Source organism: Sprattus sprattus, assembly GCF_963457725.1.
Source record: "Sprattus sprattus genome assembly, chromosome: 12".
Taxonomy (NCBI): Eukaryota; Metazoa; Chordata; class Actinopteri; order Clupeiformes; family Clupeidae; genus Sprattus; species Sprattus sprattus.
The window spans coordinates 23423609-23450382 of NC_137910.1; the positions used below are offsets into that span (position 1 = coordinate 23423609).

The window sequence follows — 26774 nt, forward strand, 5'->3', positions numbered from 1 at the left end:
GCATAATTACGAACCTTTTGCATGAACCTAGTAGCCTGCCGTTTTGGTAAAAGACAGATGGGGAGGTATTCCACAAAGTGAGTTTTGTTAAAACTCTGAGTTGGTTAACCCAGATGCATTCACAGCATCCACAGCATTAGTAGGCTACAGTTGGGGGCTATACCACACTCTCGTGTGATCTTGGTGTAAAGCGATTAGAAAGTTTACGGTAAGGACATTTTGCCATTGCCTTCACTCTATCCACAGGTGGAGTTTTCTGTCTCTCGAATCTAATATGTTGTAGTTGAGAAGGCCTACTGTATATTTGTCAAGCACAGCGAGTTTTTTTTTTTTCTGGTTTTTTCATATTGAAAGTTAAGGTTTGTTGTAGGCTTCACTCATGAAGGAATCACCATGGGAAGCATCCGCAGAAACAGTAAACATGAGGCTACACTTTGTTGACATCTTGGCCATTCAGAGTTCAATTATAAGTCCATGCACGTGTTCTCATCTACATGCAGGAATTTCTATTTTGAAGGATTTTATTACCTCTAAGTTCGAGAGTTGCCATTCATTTCTACAACAGTGCATACACTGTTCTGTTCTTATATTAGGCAGTGTTTGTTTCAGTTTACCGTCTGAGGTAGCGTTGGAATAAGTAGCCTAATTCCAGACTGAAAAGTGGTTAGATCAACCCAGGCAGTTATTAGTTTAGTTCGAAATGTTTTCTCTGAATGCCCTTTGTCTTTCCGTCTCTTTGGGCCCCTAATTTACATTTCCCTGATGGCGTAATCTTACCAGCTATTCGCCTACATAAAGGCACGGTCGTTTTTTTTTAAAATTATTATTATTGTTTAACAATTAAAATGCGTTAAGACCTGCGATAATGACAGCCTATATCTGAAGGATAACAGGTTGATAACAGATTGACATTTGTTTCAATATCTTGTGTGCAGGTTTTGTTTTGGGTGTTCTGGTGCATTTGATGTCAATTTAGATTGCCCGATCATGTAAACAAATAGGCCCACATAAAAAGGTCTGCAACAGAGAAACAAAGTGTGAATTGCACAGTAATATTGGGGAGAGGTATTTATTTATCACATTTTGAGAGTAACAAAGTCCATGACCACAAAAGAACAGCAAGATTTTGCTTCTGGCTGACAACTGGGCACAGGCTTGAACTTTTATACAACTCTAAGTAAATTGAAAACTCCATGCGACATTGATTGACATTGACATTTGAAGTCGCCATTGAATGCAGGTCAGAACACACGTCAGAAGACTGGCCACAATGTAATGATACTACCCACTTGAAACAGTTCAAATGTATTTATTTATATACTGCACTCAGAAAAACTATTGTGCTAATGTACTGAACCTTGTGTAACATATGGAGCGTGGACAGTGTTTGGACAGTTGTGGTGTGATAACATTTTGCAGTCCTCAATCCTTGAGACTGTAATGTTTAACAAGGGTTCATGATATGGCCACCTAAAAAGCAGTATATTCCAGTGAGTAGTACATCAAATTATGTTATCCAAACAAAGTTTGGGAGGAGCTCACAGGGATGATTGACAGATTGACATGTTTCAGTGTAGCAAAGTATCCTACCTCCTCCCCATTCTCCTCTTTTTTACTAGTAGTTATAAGCTCACATTAGCCCTTATCTATATACTATAGGGCAGGGGTTTTCAACTGGTTTTGTCCCAGGGACGACCCTTCTGACTAGAAAGTAATTTGTGGCCCACTGATATTCCTGCACAGGCGTGCATGTTTGTAACCGCCACCGCCACGCCCCCTCCCCCCGCACAGATATTCTGCCTATAACACTTAAATATGTGCAGTTATCAGGGTAGATCACTAACCGCCGTCGCCACGCCCCCTCCCCCGCGCACAAATTCCGCCTGTGGCACTTTTCAGTGTAATCTGGAAATGTGTTGAAATATAAAAGCGAATTTATCAACACAAAAAAATTCAATGCCGACCTGATCAACATAGGCTCATGCCACGGACCCCTGGTTGAAAACCCCTGCTATAGGGTGTCAGTGGACTTTGCTGGCACACAAGCTCCGCTGTAGGCATCTAAGGACCATGGCCAGCTGCTAAGCCAAATATGCTTATTATCAGCTCTCTTAGGGTAGGAAAATATCACCCAGTCTTCCTATTTGATCTACATTTATTTCAATTGCAGTGACTACTGGTTCTGTCTCCTGTGTTCATGCCACTGAGATGACTTGGCCAACTGTCATAGAAAGACATGCTGGCTTCAGTCTTGTGTCTAACCACGACACATAGCTCAGCCCAGTATATGGAGTTGGTTCTGAAGTCATTAAGTGTAGAATTTAATCAAGTGGAACAGATGTCAATTATGTGCTGGTTCTGGGCTCAGATCACATTCTCATATGCCAACACTGAAAGGTAGTGTGTAATTTGAGCAATTAAGCCATCTTTAAATTCTCTATGCAGGAAAAACTGCACAGAAGGACAGAAGGTAAACAAGTGCCATTGTTAGCCAGCTGGTCCACTATGGTAATATTTGGAATGGAATGGATGATATTTTCAAGTTTAATCCACCCCAAATATGAGTTTCTGTGCTTATACGGAGAGCTTACAGGAGCTTGTAGAGTTGCATTTTCCTGTCTTGTTCCCCTCTCCTTAATGGAGCAGGAGAAAACACCACATCAACCTGTCAGTTCACCTCCTGTAAACAATCCTCCTCATCCTGCCTACAGAGATGAGCAGAGGATGCTGCCCACAGTGTGTGCTTTGCCATGTTATATTTGCATACCCAGATATGCTTTCCTGAAGCTTACTCGTCTCTGCAGAAATTGGATTCTTCATTTGCCAGTGTTTTTATTTGTTTACTTGTCTTTCTATTGTTTGTTGTTGTTGTTGTCTGTAAAGGTCTTGAACACTTGGAAATGAAACCAGTCATTGTAGTGCATGGCGGTGCCTGGGCTATTCCAGATGAGCTGTCCAATGCAAGCATTGAGGGAGTGAAGGCCGCAGCCTGTGCTGGCTTTGCGGTTCTGAAAAAGGGAGTCTCTGCCCTGGACGCTGTGGAGACAGCAGTGCGAGCTCTGGAGGATAATCCAGCGTTTGATTCAGGTGAGAGTTATTAGACAGGGTCCCTTTGTGCACACACAACTGCATAGTAATGACAACATTGTCCCAGTCAACATGGTTAAGGCTCAGTAGGGCCTGTTTGGTTGTTTCTAATGCACACCTGTTATGAATAATTAACCCTTAATTTTCCATTACGCTGGTATTTCTACAGCTGCCACTATAAAGTATATGGACTTGGACATGGATAAGACCAGTGTTATCAGTGTCCTAATGCATAATGCAGAGACCCTAGCCTCATTTCATTTTGTTGGCTGGTTTGTGGTAAATAATTAACTGTGCAACATAATCAAAACTGTGCTGATATTCATCAGAACAGCATGACCTTGAATTGGTTTAAAAACTACAGTGCAGAAAACAAGGTGGTATTTCTCAGAATGCAGTGATTTGAGCAATGTTCCATGCCATTTCTTTGCGTCCATCATCAAAGACAAGGTCAGTCAAGCAGTACATAGATTGACTGAAGATTGGCAAAGTAATAAACCATGCGCTTGTATAGCAAGTACAGTATCATCTCTCTAGCTCTGTGGCTGGCTCTATCAAAATGTTGGACGAGCTGTTGTATGTATATGTTGATAGAAGTATACAGTAAAATATTGAGGTTTAATGGCAGTGATAATACAATATTTTTATGTTTGCACAGCATTTTTGTGTTTGATCATACTGTTTTGCTTAAAACAAAATCTATCTAGTGTACAAATACCAGTAAATTTTAAAACTGGGAGATTCAAAATTCAGTGTGTTTTGGATGGGATAGGACTGTATTTCATTTCACACCCATGACACTTTGCTTTAACGATCGGCCTAAAGAGAGGTGAGAGGTCTCCAGGTAATTATCAGATTACATCAAAGCAGCAAGGACAAAACAAGACACTTCATTAACCGGAGTCAGCTGTCAAGCTCCATCTCATTTGTAATGGCCAACTGCCACAATAGTTGAAACAGCATATCCTCTTCAAAGTGCAGGGGCGGAATCAGCACTTCGTCGGAGGGGTTATTTTAATACACTGCTACAGCTACGGGCTGAGACTGATCAATACTAATGCAATTCCATTTAGGCAAAGAGGAAGTGAGAAGAGTGGAGTTTCAATGAATTTGGAGCCACAGTCTGAATGTTCATATCGGTGTGGTTTTAAAAATGTGTTGGTTTAATGTTGCGCTCTGGATAAAAAATGCTGGAAATGATCATATTCACAATTCTAACACTCCAAGCTCTTTGAAGTTAATGTTTAATGAGCTTGCGAGTTCTGTGATACTAGCGGAGGAGTCTATGTTTGATATTCACTTCCCTTACTATGCTCAAATGATGAACTTGGCCTTCAACCCACACTCTCATTCTAAAACACTCACACAAACAGTATAGTCAGCTGAGAAATTTTCAAGGTCTTGGGGTTTATCAGTGCTTTCTTGGACTGTCTGAAAACAGTGCATCAAAGGAGTTGCTCAGGTATATATTTTACATTGCAGAAGTTCATGAAGACATTTCTGTATTACTTTGTTACACAAATTGAAGTCTGTGAGAAACGGTTCAAGACCTGGGTCAATGACCCTCTGCTTGAGTAAGGAAAGAGGTCTGCTGTTCTGGTGTCGTGTTATCTTTTTGTTTGTGAAGGATATGTCTTTCTTTGATAGAGTTGCCACAGCTGCTGAGAGAAAGAGGTCAAGGGCTGTGAGAGATCATAGAAAAAATAGCTGGAGAATGAATGGATGAAGTATGAACATCTGTTACCTGAATGCAATGTCTTTATTAGGTCACGGAGCTGTGCAGAATACAGCTGGAGAAGTGGAGCTGGACGCCATGATAATGGACGGAAGCACCCTGGCCTCTGGCGCCGTGTCTTCTGTGAGAAACATCGCCAACCCCGTCACACTGGCCAGAGCCGTGATGGAACAGGTCTCTTCTGTGCTGCCCCTAACGCTGCCTTATTGATTCAATTTGTTTGATTTGTTGCATGTTTTTACATTTTGTTTTCTATTCATTGGTGGTCTCAAAAGCATACATACATAATCTCAGTTTAATTTGGAATATTGTTCGAGGCCAGAGGATGAGAAGCATAAGTACATTATTAGGTAGCTTTTTTTTCCAGTTTTAAATCCAAGGGAAAGGTATTAAAAAAAGATTAATTAAAGTGCAAACACTTTATCAGATAATGTCCAGGCCAGGATGTGTACTGCATATTTTATTTAACCCTAAGGGAGAGCTTCAGTGTCTAGTGTAAGAAGAAATGCTTTTTCAGTTAAATGACGCACTGTAGTTTCAGCTATACTTTCATCTGTTTCTTATAGTGTATAATGACTACCAGCTCTGTAGTAACAGATAGATCTTACCAGTGCAACTTCTCTTGGGTAATGACAGACATTCCCCAGAGCAGAAATTAGCGCAAGTTACACTGCAGTTTTTTATTACAAGCTGACTTGATGATGGCATGGATTCCCATGAGGCTGACATAATACCCGTCAGACCCAGAGTAGATTCATAGGACACGTGTTAGGAATTTTGCCTAATTGTCTTTGTAGGATATCTGGAATGTTTATGAAGACTTCAGATTGGATATGAAATCTTTGGGTGATTTTGACACCGTTGCAAAGCTGGACCCAAACACACGACACACAGTTCAAACACAAAGAGGGGAATACTCGCAGGAATGGTGCAGGAGAAACAGTGTGATCCTAACATGAGCACGAACAACCACAGACAATGAACTGGTCAAACACAAGGGCTTAAATAAACTGGGAAACTAAACTTGGAAGACAGATCATTAGGCTAAAACAATTAGAGGCAGATGAAATCAATTTAGACAACGAACAGGATGATAGACTAGATTAACGTAATCAGGTGAGGGTCGGTGACAGAGACAGGGGAAAACAAAAGCACATGACCATACAAAGACAATCACATGGCAAGCAAACAAAAGCACATGGGTATGGGAACAAAGTAAAAGTTAAAAACATACATAACAGTGGCTTACCAAGATGAAAGTGATGAAAAAATACCAAGTAACAGTTAATGGCCCAAACACTGCTATGAATCCCATAAAGCTATGTTCCCCTTTGGGACAAAAAGATACTCCATAAACACGTTATGTACAGTATATAGTTTGGACCTGATTATAAGTTAGCTGTCTGTAATGTTTGAATTGCATTCTATTTTTTAACAACTCTGAATTGTCCTCTAAAAAACTGGCCTGGAAAATGTTTGTTATATATCTTCTATAAACAGGTAGGCAATTTGGAGGTCTTTCCATAGTTTTTATTAAAAAGCATTGTGTACCAGCATGGCAGTTGCCTGTGATGGCTACAATCTGGTCTTATTTTTATCGGGCATATTATAGAAGTTAAAAGACACCTTAACCTGTGCTGGCACAGAACGCTCAGACTATAAAAAGTGGGCTGACATTACAGACATGACCTACTTGGACATGATGGAAAATACAAAGATGTCTTCATAATGGTGGCCGACTCCACCATCCCCCATGTTTTTACCAAGTTCTTGTGTTGCTTGAATCGGCTGGATGGCTGACTGCCTTTCTGCTGGAGTTTTGAACCTGCATCTGAACTGTCGGCCAATTCTAACAAATTCAAAGAGCTGCAATTGCATTGCCTTTGAAAATCGTAAATAAGAGGTGAGATGTCACTGTTGTTGTTTAGATTAGTAAGAGTTCACTGAAATATAACCGAGAGAGAGTTTCTCTCATGCATTCTTAAACAGATCACTTGGGGAAATAACTGAAGTTCTGTTATCATCATAAATTCTGTTTGTGGATTGACAGTGTTTATTAGTGGTGACAGATCCTTCTCCATAAAGTTCACTGGTAAAATTACAAAAAAATCTTATGACAATGCAAAAGGCTATTAACTGTGATTAATCCATGCACACAAAAGAAACATATATAAACATAAACAAATGCGGTTTGTATAGCTGTTTGCATATTCATGTCTCTTATAAACAAATTGGGCAAACTGAAAATACAAAGTATAGGTAGAAGGTATGATCTAGTGTTATCTTGCCAACCTTGTCTGTGGATATGAATGAGAACCTGGGCTGAGAGGACTCTTGGGAGTTTGCACAAGACATTGCACAAGACACAAGGCACATTTAATACAACATTTCAGAATCCATCAATCTGTTAGAAAGCGAAAATTACAATTCAATTCAATTTTATTTATATAGCGCCATAACAATACAATTGCCTCTAGGCGCTTTACAGAGCCCAGAGCCTGAACCCCCCCAAATTACAGTAATGAGACCATAATACGTTTTATTTGATTACATATCTGTTGACAGGGATCACAAAAAATCTCTAAATGTGTCATACACTCTAGTTCTCAACTAGTGATGCTTACCAGTGCAGTATACCTCCTAATTCTCTAAACTAAAACTAAAAATGATTCTACCATTCTATGTTGTTTGACACTGTATTCATTTTATCATGTTTTATCTCCTCTATTTGCCTTTGTACATAAAGTAGAGTGTAAAACACCCTAAATGTACTCATACTGAAGTCATACTGAAGTTAACACTGGTCAGAGGGGCTTTTAATATTTCACATTGTACATAATGACAAAAAGGCCAAATGCCAGAAAATTGATCATCTTGTCACCTGCCTTGACTGCCCCAAAGACCTTAGGTCTTATTCCTGAATGGCAAATCTGTCTAACAGCTTGGTATTAAAAATTCATTAGGCTAAGATCAATGTAGCCACCCGGGTCCGCTGATCTCATGATCCCCTTTGTGTTTGACAGAGAAAAATGACATGATTAACCATTTTAATATTTAAAGCTTTTTAAAGCTGAAGCAGTGATTTTAATGTATCACCAGTTGTTGCCTGAAACTGTATATTGACAAATATAGAAGATCTATTGAGAGAGAGAGAGAGAGAGAGAGAGAGAGAGATTTTTTTGATTTTATAAAAAACTTTTATTTGTAAACAGTAACGCCAACAGTATTTTACACCTTATTCAAAACAAACGGAAATGAAAATCATCATCAAATGAGCACACAGTTTTTTCACAGAAATATTTGCCATTGGTTTGCAGAAACAAAAATCACTGTACATTATAACACACAATTGAAACCAGGCTCAGTTATTCCAACACAGGAGCAAACAATATTACAAGTCATACAAAACCCTTCCTTACACATGCATATAAACTAAGTTAGCTTAGTTGTTTTATCACGCAACTTTTTCCTCAATTTGCCCAATATTTTCCGGAGACGAAAAACATCGTTATCCTCAAATGCACCCTCCCTCATGAAACAGCCAACCTCGTTAACAAACTGCGAGCAATCAGGAAAATACAGTTCCACCTCCACTTTCCGCAACCCTTTCGTGTCGCGTAGGAAACTGTTAATTGTCTCTGCAGTATATTTCGTTTCTTCGCTGGAGAGCTGTGGCTCTCCCTGCGAACACTCGGACCAGTTTGAGTCAATGGATTCGCAATCGCTATCCAGATTACCACTCGTGTGTGTGTCTTTTTTCACTTTAGACCCGGTAACCTCCACCGGGTCTATCTTTCTCTTCACCGGTACTTTGAAGACTGGGTCTATGTCAATAGCCTCAGCCTGAGCCACATTCACTGACGGTTGAGGCACTGTCAGTGTCTTTACTGAATGCCCCTTCTCATTAGCAGTTTCACCTGGTCCAGCCGCAGCTATCTCTGCCACGGCTGGCTCAATCAGCACCGAATCACCGGCCACAGCTTCGGGGCAAAGCACAATCAGATCCACTACGGACTGAAGACCCCCCTCAAGTCCGCTTCCCTCGGTCCCTTCCTCCGAGGGTTCTACCTCAGTGGCTGGGGGAACAACTATGGGGGACTCAGCCACATTGGTTTTGGCTGGAGTGTCCTCCTTTGTGTTGCCCTTTTTACCGGGACAAAAACGCCCAATGTGTCCTGCTCCACCGCAACTGAAACATTTCAACGCAGTGTCTGACGTTGCATACACCACATAATCGAACCCGTCCACCCTTAATTTGAACACTAGCTCAATCTCCTCCATGCCACTATTTAGGATCATGTATGCTTGTCTTCTAAAAGACACTAGATGTCGAAGAAGGGGCGATTTACATCCGAGAGGGATTTTTCGAACAGACGAAACCAGCTTGCCATAGCGTTGCAACTCTTTTACAATAAGCTCATCTTTGATGAACGGGGGTACATTTGAAATTATTACTTTCTTGGTGGGGGTACTGAGTGGGAGGACTGGCATGTGGGAATCATTGAGTACTATACCCCTCACAATTACCTCATTAGCGTTCTCAATTGTGCTGAGAAATAGCACCACCGCATTATTCATACGTGAAGCCGACTTCACGTTACCGTGCCCAATTAAAATACCAACCGCCAAACTAACATTTTCCACACTTGCGGTACATTCAATTTTGATCCCGTGCTGGCGGGTTAATTTGTCAAAATCCATGCTTCCCGCGGCGGCCATACTCCCAGCAACAAGCCGGTCGCAGACTCCACGGGGAAACAAGAAGTGATATTTACAACACCCAGCTAAAAACACACATATAAACAACACACAAAGGGAGAAAAGTTAGAAAGTTGCACTTGCTCACTCACACTCACTCACGCAGCTCACACTTCCACATCTTATGGAATATTTACTGACCTACTATTTTAAGAGGCTGAAAAATGGGATGTGTAACATATCATAGTTCTGTAGTCATTGTAGCAAAACAACATGCCATGAGGCTGTAAATGATATTAGGTGTGCCTGGGCCTCATTGTACACGGACTGCAGCACATACCGTAGTGTAACTTGGACTGATAGCTGATCATTACATCACTCTGTTGTTATCATTGACACCCTTACTCAGGATAACTATCACTCAACCTCCTGACACATGAGCAGAAACACATCCAGCAGAGGAAGTTAAATAAGTGTACAATTTGAGACTTTATTAGTGATCAAGAAAATAAACCTTCAATCTTGATATCACCAGATGTAATTTTCAACTGCCCCTGAATGATTGTTCTATTTCTGCAAGGCTTGCTATTGTTTTATGAATGAATTAATGAATACATAGGAGTTATCCAGTGGATCCATACACACGTGACTTGAGGCTAAAGATACCGTTACCACGTCAAATGGCCAAGTCAGTGAGGCCTTTCAAGGTCACTGCTAGAGATAGACCAATATATATATATGTGTGTGCACTCTTTATCAGTTTTTGCAACACACTTTCCTGAAATCACTCAGGAGCCCTGACAGATATTGCCTGTGCAGGTTCTCTTCATGTTTTTTTATCATGCTATCAGCGGCAAACTGCACATGACAAAAGGCAGCTTATGCAACAAGTGATGATTTCCCTTTTCAATAATTTTTCTACTCAGGCTGTACAGGGCCAAGTGGACTCTGTGTAATGTGTTATTTTGAGTATGTATAATTTACTGTCATGTATTAGTGATATTGGATGATATTTTACCCTCAGGGTGAACTATTTCCCAGTCTCAGTGATATTAAGCGCCCTTAGGTATTATGTGTGTAATTAACAAACTAATCTTCAATGTGCCTGCAGTGTAAATACTTTCCATTACAAGTGACCAACCCAAACCCTATAGATATCGTGTAACGTCATGCACTTATAAAAGGCGAGTATTGTCAGTTTTAAATAACTGAGCACCTAAGGACTTGCAGTAGAAAAACACATAAACATAAAAAACCTTTATAGGTAGCACATAAAATGGAGTCACTTACTGACCTTGTACATTTATTCATTTAGCAGATGCTTTTAACAACTCAGATACCTAAACAACTTAAAGACCAGATATTCGTGTTTATCAGTGTGTTTATTGGTAGCAAACCCATGGTCTTGTCGTTATTAGCACAGTGCAGCACTAGCCTAACCCTAACCCACAAGTTAAGATTCAGGAGCATTATTTAACCTCACTGTGGTGTGGCTTTGCATATCCCTTGAGACTGATGTCCATTTGCTGTCATTTTGTTTCCCCTGGCGGGCGCATCATCTCCATGACCCCAGACAGACCACAGCATGCTGACAGACAGAGGCGCTAACTTGTTCGCTGAGAGAGTGGGCCTCCCGACAGTTCCCACCGACACTTTGGTGACCGAGGCAGAGAGGAGAGCGTGGCAGAGCCAAAAGAATTATGCTGCTGGGGTGAAGGAACTTTTCAACAAGCAATGGTAAAGAGTTACCGGGGATTCTTCTACCCCAGACTATATTCAGAAGTTTAAATTCAACTTCAGATTTGCAAGTAAAAAAAACATGTATTTGGCTGGGGCAAATCTCACTGCCCTTCTTTTTTATTGTGCCCCCTAACTAAAGAATTGTGCTTATCAGGAACTCCCGATTGCTGACACACAATTTGGTCAAATGATAATTTGATTAGAGAAATGTATTGCCAGATCACTGATTGATTGAAGTTGGGTGTAAGTGCAAAGGGCATGTGCTCTCTTAAAATTGTGATCCATCTTAACAGCCCACTTATATTAATTTTTAAGACCGCAGAGAAGTACACATTACAATCTTGATGCTATTTAAACCTAGTTTTATACATTCAGCACACGAAAATCTGAAATTATTACTTGTAGTTTAGGATTTTGTCTTAAAAACATAATTCCTACGAAAACAAATCCTCAACATTGTGAAAACCCATACACGTTAGTGTCAGCGAAATTACGAACAGCTCCTTTTGATAAATGATGTGACAGTTATGGACTAGTGGTGAGGCTTCTTTACAGACTGCGGGGGAGATAACAGTGCAGTGAAACCGAGACTGTGACTGCAGTACAGACGCTCATAGAGCCTCTGCAGAGAGAGAACATCACTATAAATATTCCCATAGGTCCATAAAACTGACCCTGTCAGCTATTATTGTGCACGCGGTGCAGTCAGTGTGGCATATGGAATGTACACCAGTGCTCTACATGTGCGCACGGTTCAAATCAGGTCAAAAGGTAGGAGGGTGTACTGAATAAAGCATCAGCTGGGGAGCTAAATCTTGAAGACATGTTATATATCCATTCCATAGTCCATGTGTTATCTATCCATTCCAGTTCTTCAGTCAGCACCAACATAAAATACCCATGAAACCCATTTGTGCCGATTTCATGTTTTAATCAACTCGGTTCTTATAGTCTCGTCTTGGTTAGGGTGAAGATGGCTTGCGATGTTAGTGCTTTTTGTTCAGTATGGGTTGTCTTGTTGCATTCCAAATAACGCTGCAGGTGGCACGCTCTTGGCACTTAAGACAGTGAAGTGTGCTCTTTGAAGTGCACTTATACTCATAGACCAATGAACCAATAATGATGTAGCTTATGTGAAGAGAAGCACACAAATCCAAAGCAGCATATGCTTACAGACAAAAAAGCTCACTCAGAAGCCTACATTTAAACACAGAGGATGTTCATTCAGCAGAGCAGAGGTGTTATTTTCATACCCGTTAATTTTCTGCCGTAGAGCTGTCTCCAAGTCCAGGATAAAAAACATAATGATAGGAAAGACAACTTTGGGTGAGTCATTTCTAAAAATAAGTTATAAAATAGAAGAAATGAGAACTTTTTGTTCATTTACTTCAAGTGCTACAGTTTGAGAAACACCTAATTCAACTTCAAAGGGAGAGAGAGACATATTTCTTAACTCATGGCTAAATGAACACACGCAATTAATGGTTTAAATACACACTTAAAGCGATATTTTAGGTTGTTTTTATGCAGCTCTCCTTTTCAGCTACTGTGCATTTTCTTTAGAGCTGGGTTTTTGTGTTTGTTTGATCCAGGTTTGTTGTGGTGGTCATGCTGCTTTATGTGGCGCTGAACAGGAAATCGCCGCTGGGGAAGGTGCCTTTCTCTGACGTTTATGACCTGGAGCTCAGTGGGAGAGCCCTCCAGGATCCGTCATTAGAAAAGCTCCTCTGCTCTGTGTTATTACAGCAAAGTGTGTGGGAGGACGCCTAGAACTAGAGCCTCCAGGGTGGCGAAGTAAAGGTTTTCACCACCTTTACTTTTTGGTGATGAAAGCCAAAGAATTGACAGGGATCAGGGCATCTGCGGGGGGGGGGGGGTTGTGAGCGGGTGGTGGTGGTAGTGGAAGGGGTAACCTCAGTACCCCCTGTGGGAGGCTGTAAAAATAGGCCTTTCACTGGAGGTGCTAAGTGACAGTTGGCTGAGCTGCAGTTTCTCCTTGCGGTGCCTCGGGTTCATTATTGATGGTGCCCTCGGCACTCGGTCCAACACACACAGGCTCCATTTTTTTTTTCTTTGTGTGTGAGAGAGAGTGTGTTATTTCTTTTTCTTTCCATTTTTATTTTAAACAAAATCCTCAAAACTCAATTACCCTCTGCCTTCATTTGAGATGATAATGCGACCACCCTTTTGCTCACTGAGGCTGACCCTGACTGTACATAACAGTGGCGGGGGCGGATGACACGGCTCAGTATGGTTCCCTCACAGAGGACAGGGGGCCCATTAAAAGACACTCGAGTCGTATCAAACTACCACAAGTAATTAGCTCTGGGTCTCATGCCCCATTAAGCTATCGAAGGGAGGAGATGGTGGCAATCGGATTTGCCGTGGCAGAATGTGGAGGCAACTTCGAAATGCATGATATCCTGTCCTCAATTAGGCCTCCCGGACATCCGAACTGGAGGCAATTGCTTCACTGTTTTTAATTAGACTGGCTGACTGTCATTTAATTTCCTCCTTTCAAACAATGAAGGTCACTTAGAGGCTCAGCTGTGTCACAGCTTTTCAGGAGCTCGAAGGTGGCGATGGGTTCTGCGGAAAATGTTGACTGACCTTCCTGCGAAGCCACTGACTCTCCTCGCGGTGTTTACAATTTCTCCTGGGGCGTGACACGCTTTATATTGAATTATTAATGTATAATAATGCCTCTGACAAAGGAATGATAAAGGAGAGAATGATCTCTATTCTGGTGTTTACACGCTTCATTAAGGAGTTTATTGATATTTAGAGATTTACAGCATCACCCAAACTTCAATTACAGGTGTGAAATACTGTCCAGCCCCCCTCCCGTTGTGGCCCAAGACAACGCACCAAACCCAGCCATTTTGGTGATTTAATAGAGCAATCAACGGCCTGTCAAAACTGATTGATGTCCTCCTTCACCAGCCCAGCGTGTGATTGTCCTCCCAACTGCAGCAGACAAATACTCACCGTGAGAAGTCTGTTTGGCCAAGCCTGCCGCTCACTGATATATCACCTTCAGTGGTGTTTCACATTTAACCTTGAATCACTCTTACACCCAGTTTCCGGCTCCTCGGCTAATGATACATTTAGTTTGATCTTTCAGAGTGCTGGGTGCTTCATTGGTGACTTCTCTATAGGTTAAATTATCTCATGTCATAGCTTCATATATTTATATATATATGTTAATTTATCTCCTCTTTCAATCACTGGCCACCAGAAAGTTGTTTACAGGTCTCCCAGGAGCTGCCTTGAGTTAGAAGCCATTCCTTGAGCACTTTGCAATTCCAATTTTTGCTTTGACAGTTGGAATGAAGAAATCTGCTGTAGGTCTAAGTATTTTCTATTTGCCTTAAATTTAGGGTAACATTGCAAAGGGCCAAATAGATGCCTCCCTCCAAATTCCTGTTATTGCAAGTTATCATTTTGCATTCATCATTTATCATCAGCTGTTTTAATTACCATGTTGTTATTGATTGCCATGTATGTTTTACAATAGGATATCTGTATTCTGATTCTTGTGTTCCTTTCTAATTGATGTTTCCTTAAAATGTAATTGCAAGAGCATATAAGATCGAACATAAGTGCTAATTATGAGCAATTATAGATCAATATTTGTACTGAAAAAAAACCTACATAAATAAAACTAGAATGCGTTTCGTGAACGAACTGCGAGAGTGTGCTTGCTCACACAATGAAAGACAGACTTCTGTTGAATATGCCTGTGATATAAAGCTTGATAGTGGTTTTCGATTTACATGATTTTTAAGGCATTTAAACACACAATGAAAGACAGACTTCTGTTGAATATGCCTGTGATATAAAGCTTGATAGTGGTTTTCGATTTACATGATTTTTAAGGCATTTAAAAGAGATATTTAACTGATCTAATTTCAGTTGGCTAGAGTGGGCTTCTTTTTCAAAGTTGAATTGAGAGGGACAGAGAGAAGAGGTTCCTTGGATTTGGCGCAGGTGTCAGTGAAGCTCAGTGAATTGAGAGGGACAGAGAGTAGAGGTTCCTTGGATTTGGTGCAGGTGTCAAACTTGACAACAACAATACTGTGCTTCCCTTCGGGCAAGCACACTAATTAGCATAACGATTTCTGAACATGCTGTTTACTAACCCGTGTAGGTTTGTATTTTTCTTTGAATGACAAAGGCTTATAAGTGTTTCTGTGTTCTATGATTGGCAGCTACAGGCCTGTATCAGAGCTATATGCCCTCGCATGACCCTGACACAATGTATAGGAATCCTGGAACGTGTGAGAACATTTTATGCTGCCAGTTCTGTGTAGAGGACTTTGCCCTAAGTCGTATGGCCCTGAATTTGATTATACGACACAGTCAGTGTACATGCAAGCATGCTTACTTTTCCTTGTATGTAAGGCCTTGCACAGACATGTTTGGGGTTAGGCTGACACCAATGAAGGCAGGGCAGAGGGACGTGGATGTGCGCACGTTAACTCGGTTGCTGGGAGAGTGGAAGTCGCAGGACGAGGGGCAGGAACTTGTGCACTCTCTCAGAATGCAGTTCTTGGGCATTGTTGCAGTACACTTTTAATTGAAAGTTGATACAATGAGCCAAATTAAAAATGGCTCAAAAAAACTAAAATACAAAATTAGAAATAGAAAACATGACCCACTAAAAGGGCAGGTGCTTGAGCACCAACTGGGGTATATCTGTGCTCGTGCCTGCCTGCTATCCTGTTGCATGTGTGTGTTTGATAACACAGATCCATAGACAAGACTAAATGCAATCAGAGAGGAAAATTCATTCTTGTATTATCTTTTATTTTTTGCAGCTGTCCACTGCTTAGGGATCAATGTGTCTGCAAAACCTTCCTCTGTTCATTCTCTCTGTTTCAGGGTCCATGATACAGTTGGTGCAGTGGCTTTGGATTCCAATGGTAATGTTGCCTGTGCCACATCAACTGGAGGAATTAGACACAAAATGGTGGGTAGGGTTGGAGATTCTCCTATCATAGGTGCGTATTACTTTTAAATATCATGTTTCAAAACAAATATTATTAAAGCTTAGTTTGAGCTCATAACTGATTTGTGACTATTCAATGTGGGAAATTGTTAAATAAACTACTTGAAAATATGTTAATACAAGCTGTACTTTCAGACAAAGTTGTTCTTAAAACTATGAATGTCTTTTAAATCCTAGGGTCAGGGGGCTACGCTGACAACCAGAGTGGTGCAGTATCATGCACTGGCCATGGAGAATCCATTTTGAAAGTCACGTTGGCCAGACTCATTCTCTTCCACGTTGAGCAAGGTACTATTGATCATTTTATCCAATGAGGTCATGAGTTTAATTGTGAGTTTAATAGTGGGCCCATAAAGTTGGATGAATGTGCTACCATGTAATTATCAATTCACATAAATGTCACGACTATACAATAACTGAGAGGGTGATACACAACTTACTCACAATGTCAAAATAAGGCTATCAGAACTGTAAAGCCAATAACATCTTTATTAATCTATTCCCATCATGGCAGTGAAACTTGACAGGGTAAGCCATTTTGTCCGCAACTTCATGTATCCATATTATGTTTCATAGCATATTAAACACATGCTTCAGTGGCCTGTATAATTGTGGGTCCCACGGTGGAAATGGCGAATGGGCCCCGCAGTCATTTTGCAATGCAGGCCACGTGGTTATTTTGGCACGAGGACCCTACGGTCATTTTACCATGCATTGTTTAGCCTGCTCAGGCCCTGCGGTGGAAATGGTGCATTGGCCCCATGGTTGAAATTATGTATGGGCCCTGTGTCCGCTTTGGTGCGTGGGTCCTGTGGTCGTTTTGATGCATGGGCCTCACAGTGGAAATGCTGAACCAAATGTAGCCCGTCTAAGTCAACAGGTGTATGGCCGTAAAGCCAAAGATACAGCCTTACAAGGGGGGTACTTGGCGTGAGCCAATAAGCCACCCATTTATGGGCTATAATGCCCGCGGGGACATAGGTTTGATTCCGGCCTGCTGTCTTTTCCCCGATCCTGTCCCCACCTCTTCCAAAATACTTCATTGTCCTATCCAAATAAAGGTTTAAAAGCCCTTAAATAAATCTTAAAAAAAAAAAAAAAAAAGATGCAGCCTTACAGTAGCAAAGAAGCAAACATGCATGTTGCTGATGCACTGAGTTTCTCATAACTAAATGGGCATGCTGAAAATATACTAGGGCAGTAGCTAGAGGTCATTGGAATAGTAACTCAGTTGCCTATGTGAGATGGTAAGCTGACCACCTTTTGCAATGCAACTGCTGCTGACCATGAAAGGTAACTGCTATTGGTTCCTGCTGCTGACCCTAAAAGACAACTGCTTTTGGTTCCTGCTGGCAAATGAAACAAGCTCTTCAGAAACATGTTCTATTGGAGACTTCTAAAAAATTATAAAGGGGGACACACACTGAGACATGATCCAGATATACAGTTTTACAAGCTGCAAGAATTGTTAGCTGTTTCGAAAGACTAAGCTTTATACCTGCAATGTGAAGAGGTGAAAAAAGCTCAAATGTAGCTAAAATGAATCAGTTTCATACCAGCATATGGATCAATATATATAATCCGAATCAGAACATGGGTTTATTACCAAGTAGGTTTCCAAATGCTGGGAATTGGTCTTGGTTATACGGCGCAAACAAGGTCAATATGCAGTACAAATGGGGACCAGACAAAGACAGTTTACCACAAAAGAAACATAAATATAGAATAAAAAAATGCTAATGGCCACACCACCAACTACAAACTGACAAACTGCCTGAGTTTTTACTGAACTGTCAAGCTTGGCTTTCTGGACCCTTTCGTCCTGATCTCCTTTGCTGGCCACATACGTCTGTGGCTGAGTGGGTGTTTGACTGTGAGCTAGGCTGAGAGGAGGAGGCATGACTGTGCCTGCACAACTCTCTTAACCCACGTATCGGACTGTGCTTCTAAGTCTGTATCATGGTGTATGTGTTGGAGGCCCTTTTACTTCTGTCTTTCTTTCCTTGTTCTGTTTAGATGTAAGTATAGGTGGAACTGGTGATTTTGGCTGCACTTTCTCTGCCATTCTTGCGTGACTAGCCAGCTAGCTTTTATGGCAATAGGTCATTGTCTGCCTAGAATCCAGTCAGGTGCAATAAGTGCACGGGCAGAGTGTGCACAGGTAGATAGGTCGGCTGGCAGGTAGGCCATCCAATCATTTCATCTGGGAAAAATTAAATGATTGGGCAGGCTTTTTACAGCCACATATGAGTGATTTTTTTTCTTTTGTTGTCAGAGCATTTAGGGCCTGATTTACTAACAGGATTGCGCCCCTTTCTGGCGTAAAATAGCGGTCGTAAACATAAAACGGTATTTACTAAGGGGCCGCAGCGCATATTAACGCCTGTGGGTGTGAACAGGGTTGGGCACGGAAACGTGGGTGGAAACCTGGGTGGAACGTGGGCATGGAGCGCAATTTAATGGGAGGAGAGAAGGTAAGTGCGCCTAATGATGTATTGCGTGGTATTTACTAAAACTGCTGTCGAGCGCACGTCTCAATTTGCGGGATAATTCTCCGCCTCCTAAAAGCACGTCTTAACCAGGAAGCGCATTTTCCATTGAGTCTGAAAACGTTGATATTGCACCAGTTATAAGAGCAAGGCGAAGATATATACAGAGACAGCGCACAGAAATAATTTTTTCAACTGGTATAACACTTTTTCAGTTAAGCGATCCACAAATCATTAGACGGTACAGGTTAACCAGCCACGCAATACTTCTGAACCAGATCAGAGACATCAAAAGCCTCCAACCGGAGATCACATTCCAGTCCATCAGTTGTTAAACTCAGGACAACATTACAAATTTTGGCATCGGATCATTTCAAACAGTTATAGCATCAGCAGTTGTCATATCTCAGCCTTCACTCAGCCAAATATTTACCCAGGTACTCGAAGCATTTCTACGGTGCGCTGGTCAATACATTTCCCCACTGCCATAGCATAAATTAGAGACATCAAACAGGACTTTTTTTTCCGAACGTAATTGGAACCATTGCTTGCACCCACATGCAAACAGTCCCACATTCAATCCATGAACACGTTTACCGAAACAGAAAGCACACATATTCAATGAATGTCCAGGTCATATGTGATGCCAACATGACCATTACTTACGTGGTAGTGGTCTGTCCATGACAGTTTTATCTTCCGGAATAGTGCCATCTATTCATGATTGAGCAACGGTGATTTTGGAGAGGCCTGACTACTTGGTAAATGTATTTGTTTCAGTGGGGATATATTGTAGTGAACCCATGTCCCAGAACGTATTAATCTCGCCATGTACACACCTATATTGTTATAATAGACAGTTTATGCATTTATGCCACCAATAGCATATTATTTATAATCGTGTTCTTTTAAACATCTCGCTGTAGGTGATGGCGGGCAAAACAACAATATAACCCATTGAATCAGGTTCAATGATTGAGCAAACGTGAACCAATATATCTATCTCCTCTCCGCTGAACCTTAGTTTTTTCTTCCTCGAATCTCCATGGTGGGCAGTAACTTGCAGGCAATTTCTCGGTGCGCTAAATAATGATTGCCCAGGATCTGGCTTGATAAATATCACGGAAAATGCAGGCATTAATGTGCGCCTGGCAAAGGCGCAGATCAAGCTGCGTTCGCAAATCAATGTTAGTAAATCAGGTCCTTTAAAGGGTGGAGTAAGCAAACAGTGCCCAGCGCAGATGTGGTTTGATAAATACCACGGAAAATGCGCAAAAACACAGTGCGTTAATTTGCGAACGCAGATTAAGCAGCGCTCGCATATTAGTAAATCAGGCCCTTAATGTATTAACTGCTATCGGGATGTGAAGAGTATTTCAAGAAATGTGACAAAAAAAAACGCTTCTGAAATAAATCACCTTCCCTGTCTTTTAGGTACACAAAGGTAAAGGGTAGGTGGAGCGTAAGCTGCATACACTGCTGCCAAGTAAGACAGTGAAAGTAAGACAGACAGTCTTAATGCCAGGTCTTAATGGCATCTGACAGCAGTGGGTAATCACCGGTGAGACCCAAGGTGCCTGAAACAGAGGCTAACAAACAATAACACAAAGCAACATATACCTTCCCATCAAACTACTTTTAAAACACACAGCTACACTTCTGTTCCTCTAACCACTGATTTGAATTTTGCCCTTGGATCTTTGTTCACATCAGAGAAAGTGAAAGCCTTGTTAATCAGAGCAGATATTAGGAGCTCAGTGTATTTATTATTTCATCCAATGTTGTCCAATAATGTGGCTGTAAACATGGTTGTCTTTCTGTAAAGCTCGCTGTTCTTGCTTTTCCAGAGGGAAAATACAATAGAATAATAGGACCCATTGAAATATACCATGGTGTGTTTCTTATGCATAATAAGATTGCCCTGGAAACCCTTCTTCAGACTCCACAGATGCACATACGTACATTCTGACCCACTTTGGTTTTTAACCGTATGGGAGCAATACTAAGGCCTCGTTAGTGTTAGTGGGGGGAAATCCTTTGAGATCAAATGTATGGACACCAAATTAGTCAACCTAGGGTTCTGTGTTTTCCACACTTAAGTCTGCCCTTGCTCGGTCATCTCCAGTGTGCCTGTTGTACTTTGCTCTGAAGTGCAAACATCACTGTTGTTTACCGATTTATTTCTCAAAACTTCAGCGATTCATCATTAATTTCATGCTGTCAGCAACACATACACAAACACACACACACTGACAAACATCATTCTATGGGTGCCCGAGATTAGACTTAATGCAAAGGCACCGAAACGCTGACAACGCTGTTGCCAATCATTTTAATTGGGATGTGGTTGTGCAAACGGCCCCTGTATCCGGCTGATAATGAGGCTCCAAGTCGAGGAAGGTCAGTGGAGGCCATTGTTTGCTGAAAGATCCTCTGGTGCAGTCGGGGGAGAAAATGACACAAGCGAATAGTCTGTTTTCACACACAAGGTCACCTTTATCATCGTGTTAATATGGGTACGGTACGGAAACACCAGAGCCCAGTATCAGACTCCAGACTTGTTTTAATAGCTAGGTTTCTGCACCCATTAAAGACAATGTTGGAATTCAATTGTAATTGTGTAATTGGGTGTCACATTCAACATGATGCTGTTGTCTTGCATTTTGTGCTACATAGTGTTTGATTTTGTTAAATGTAGATTTTCTTATTAATTTGAATTTTAAACCAGCCAACATAGTGAGCCAATCCCTTTGATACACCCAGGTCCTTGTTAAAGGCTCATTCTTAGTGGCTGGTGTGATGGTGGCACTGCATAAATACATTTCTTGCTCTTACTGCTTCAGCACAGACTCACTAGATCTGCCTGAAAAGGGGGTGGCCTACTTCTTGTGAGCTTAGTGTGGCGGTACACTGCACCACTGTCGTCAGTTCAGGAAGTGTTTTGTTCAAAAAGTCCAAACAGACTGCATTGTCATAAGCACTTCCAGGTCATTTTAATACAGTGTGCGAGATCTCCTGACTGAATTGAGAGTACTGACACACTCTGCACATCACAACTGAGAGGTTTACTTTTGAGTGTGTTTAATTGGTTGGCATCATGCAGTCATCTACATTTGTAAGTTATACTCCTGCTTTGCCATTCAGTGCTGTTAATTACAATATTGTTGTCCTCTGGCAATGTCTCTCACTGCTACACAACACAACAACTATATTGTTGAATGATGCATTATGTGTCCAATATTTCAGAGGTGTCAGATTTCATCAAATATCTGATTCACGCTAGTGATTCCGGCTTGATTTGTATTTTGATTGACACAGGAAAGGCGGCCTCTGAGGCTGTGGAGAAAGCTCTTCAGTACATGGGGGAGCGTGTCCAGGGCGGAGGGGGCGCCATAGCTGTGTGTCCCTCCGGGGAATGGGCGGCAAACTTCACCACAGAACGGATGGCCTGGGCGTGTGTGGACGGGGAGGCCTTGCACTACGGTCTGAATCCAAGGGAGGACTTTAAGGAGACTCTGTGAGGAACCTCAGTACACGCATCCTAACCCTGTCATCATAACCCTGTTGGTGCTAGAGCTAATATACTGCCTCTTGGAATGTTAACATTTGGAGTCACACTAGACTATAATAGAGCACGATGGTCGCTTTGGATGAAACCTTCTGCTTAATGCCTAACCTTTACCTTTTACCTCTGAATGCAGCATCATGTTTTGTGATCACGTGTTGTGCATTGATTATTAGTGTAAGGTCAAATGTAGCCTTACATGAATAGTTGTATTTTTTGATAAGTATGTTTTTCATTCTGACTTCTGGATTGATGAATTTGGCTTCCCCCTTCCAATGAAAAAGCTGCTACAGGTTGCATGTAAAGCAAATAACAATTTGATGTTAAACAAAGGTATAGTTTCTTCATGTTAGTTGCCATTTGATAAATAAAACATAATGAGAGAAAAAGGGTCTCTTTAAAGTATGTGAAGTACACGCCATGAGATGTTCACTGTCTTTCCTACTGGAAGGGAAGCCAATATAATCACAGATAGGTTTGTGAGGGAATAAAGAAACATAAATGAGAGACCAAAAGCTCAGATAACAAGATGCTACTATGGTTTCTTCTAATGAATCTCACTATTGTCAACGTCTGAAGGACAGCAGAGAAAATAGTATTGTATGGTCAAGTGCCACAATTCTGCTAAAGGATTTCAGTTCAAATATCCTGAACTTTTGCTTAATTTGAACAGTGGCTAGTGTTGTAAGCATTCAGTGGGAACGTAACTGACAAATGACTTGTCTTACAGCAAGATTTAAAAAATCATAAATATATCCTTGGTCTAATTACTGAAAACAGTGTTTTGGTTTTGTTGGTCTGGTTGAAAGCCCTCAGATGTATTATTAAAAACATTTAACATTGAAAACAACATCTATAGTAACAGTGTTGCCTCATGATGACGAATTGTGCTTAGAAAAGAATCTTAATCAGAAAGGTCACACCAATCCATCTTTGTGTGGGGGACCACTCCTTTGTCGATCTTTCCCTGTCTCTTTTGTGTCACGTTATTAGTGGCTGTCCCACAGTCAAATTGTAGTAAAGTAAATGCGTACCTTGCCTGTGGAAATTACCCACAGTTCACAGCGTTGTGACGTGAAACATGGGGTTACCAGGGGAAGCCCTGAAGTGTTAAAAAGATGGAAAATTACTGCCATAAACGCAATTATAGGCTGACGCAACTTAGGCTGACTCCATGGCTGTATTTGAAATGCCACACTGGTGTTTAACATACTGCATACTAGCCCAGTATACACTGTGAACTCCACACTACTCCCCATATTAGTATACAGTATAGTAGTCTCATAACAAGTATGACAACTTCCATGTAGAGAACTAAACAGTCACATGAACGAAACATTCTAGGAGTTTTTAGCTCAGTTTTATCAGAACCGTATGAAGAAATTGTCAAGTTTTTGGAGTTTCTTGGAGTAAGGGAATCTCATCAGGATAAAACTTAACAGTGATTCAACAAGAGACAAGAAGGATAACGTTTTTTCGCACCACAAATATTCAAGACCACCTGAATTAATAGGGCAAAGATTGAACATATTATAAGTATAATTTCTTTATAACTTTTCTTTATTTCTTTTTATCAATTCTTTCTTTTGTAAATGTATTTTATTAGGGAGCACCCAATTGCTCATTATTGTATACATATAAACATATGTATGTATGTGTGTGTGTTTTCCCTTTGATCCACATAATCTTAAATTCAGTTATAATAACATCCTTAGTATGTATCATGAAATTCTGGTGTCTTTGTTATTATTCTTTTATCACCAAGTATATTTATCATACAAAAGTTACCAACGTAAAAAAATAACATTTCCCATATTTGTATTTAACATAAACATAAATATCTCAAAATACATTTGAACATGGGTCAAACGTGCTGCTGTATGAGATATTTATTCATATGTATTAAACATGTTTGTACCCTCAGAGGATGAAAAGCTATGCTGCTATTATCAACAAATATGTTTAAAAATATATACACTTTTAACTTTGTTTCCCCTTTCACCATGCTGCACCACATTGCCAGCTAAATGGCTCCTGCTGTTTGATGCCATTTTCTGTTACTTTTGGAGATGGGCAGCCTAAAAAGATTCCCACTTCTCTGAACCCTTGTTGGAGCCCTAGGAGGGGAACCATGAGCCACTATCCATGGAGTTGTTCCATCAAATTGCAGAGGGAATTCTCATTTACAGCATTTACAAACAGGCAGTACACCTTTCCTCTTATGATGAGCTGGGGGCCATCAGAAAAGGGCTCACCCACCTGGCTGGTACTTCTGCCTTACGGCATGTGGCCTCTGGCAACAGAGGAGGACTCCTGTTCACTCAATTGAACTACAGGCCATCTGTGACCAGACCACTAAGACCGCTTATTGAATATCTGCCTGGCTTTGTCTGCGCTGTCCGGGTCCCTTAAGAGGCTGAATCCATGTTTCTGGCATTGATTATTGCCATGCGTGAGATGAGTATGATGCTCAGACTAGAGGGCAAGGTGATCATTATTACAAAGAACATCAAAGCTTTGCAAGTCAAAATAAAAGTTCCCAAATAAGGACGGCTGTAGGCTATGTGTTTCTCATAGATTTGTCTTCACGAGGGATTAAAAATGAACGACTATTTAATGTATACCAATGTTTTTATTTTTATTTAATGAAGCAAAAAATGTAATGCAACACATATTTTGGCCTTACATCCCAGTCTGTTCATACCTCCAGACACTAACACAACATGTTTAGGTTAGGTTTGTTTTATCTGGACACTGTCTAAATATTTAACAAAGAGTGGTCCTCTTACAGAAAGTATACTTAGCTAGGCATTTATGCATAAAAACAAAATGTTTTCTTCTGTGGTATCTCACAGTCTGATTTGTAAATGACTGTATTGTAATTCATAATTCAAGACCCCCTAATGAGAATGGTACCATTTGTGGAGCAATTAACATTTTTGGTCTTCTGGATCAAACAACTACAAAAAAACAGTAGCCTATCCTTCCCCAATTTGATGAGAAGGTTCTGTTGAAGATCAAAAGGAAGCCATTTTTTCACTTACAAAACAATTATATTTTCCCGATCTCATATGAGAACACCCTGTTATAAAGTAAAATAATGGAATTAACCTTGCAATCATAAACAAAAATGAGCTTCTGTATAGTTTGCTTGCTTTGCGCCCTAGGGCATGTTGTTTTGCATAGGCCTAAAGATGTTGACATACAAAAGGCCTAATTGAATATACAGTACATACAACATCTACTCTGTTGTTTGTACAATGTATATTAAAATTTGAATCGATGTTCATTGTTGATATTAACGAAGCTATATGTTTTACAGGATTTGTCAGCAGAACTGAGGCTGTTAAATTAGCAGAGTTAATCGAGCTCTTTCTGTTTGCTGTTTTATATCCTTGTTTATATCGCCTCCTTGTGGCTAATTTTGAGTATGACATTTTTGGATAATTTTACAATTTAATGCTGCCCCTCATTTCGATATAATGGCCTGGTAACTGTAGGACTATACATACTCATTATTGGAACAACAACAACAACAACTTAAACCCTTCATGGTTGTTTTAAGAAACATACTGAGTTGACCAATTTGTTAATTCAGTTAACTTAATATACAGAAATGTGTTAACTTTTGAAAATCTCTCTGACGTTTAGTAGTTTGTTAATCTTATTACAGTGTTGCAAAGTAATGCTGTGTTTGTGAAATTACATGTTTTCCACATACAATGTCTCTTTTTTTGTGCTATGTTAAATGTGAACATAATAATAATAACAAAAAAACAACATGTATCCATTCTGCCATCTGCCCATAGGGTGTCCATAAGATATTTGTGTATAGTTTCAGAAAATGATGTATGACATACCATATGTAAATGCGATGTGGTGATACTTTATGCTTCTATCAGTGGACCCACTTCAACATTATCAAATTAAATAAAATCAAACTTTATTTATAAGGCGTATTTTACACTAGGGGGTAACACAGTTAACACAGAATGAATCACTCTCCTCAGAGCATCAATGAAGTGCTTTTTGATGAGTTTGAAGCGCCACCTAGTTACAAATGAAAAAGCAAAAATGGAGTGTTGTAAAAAATGTTAATTGTAAGTTGACAAGGTCAGAACTGCATGAAATCGGAGGTAAGGGATCATTATGACACTTTCTGACTGCACGTTCATTTTCGTTCACGGGGGGGCATGCAATAAATTAATTTATATGGTTATACATCAACTGGCCTGTAGGTGGCGCGACACAATTTTCTTCGAATATCCCGAGAACCCTAGGGCCTTGGAGGGCCAAATTGTTCTTGTATGTTTGTGTTAAGGGGCCATGTCAACCCATACCATAACCAGTCATTACACGTATAGCGCCGCCACCTAGTTCAAAATTAAAAAGCAAAAATGAGGTGTTTTAATCGAATATATGTCAAAGTGCTCGAAAAATTGCCAAATT

General features: G+C 40.6%; 1 protein-coding gene across 1 annotated transcript; it reads left to right on the forward strand.

Moving 5' to 3' along the window:
• Window positions 1-2900: 2900 nt before the first annotated feature.
• Window positions 2901-22281, forward strand: LOC308372940 (isoaspartyl peptidase/L-asparaginase; the record flags this gene model as incomplete). The annotated part of the gene is made up of 6 exons (XM_080848300.1): window positions 2901-3087; window positions 4854-4996; window positions 11094-11257; window positions 16145-16263; window positions 16449-16559; window positions 22079-22281. The coding sequence occupies 6 exons, from the start codon at window positions 2901-2903 to the stop codon at window positions 22279-22281; spliced, it is 927 nt and encodes a 308-aa protein (XP_080704426.1).
• Window positions 22282-26774: the final 4493 nt, after the last annotated feature.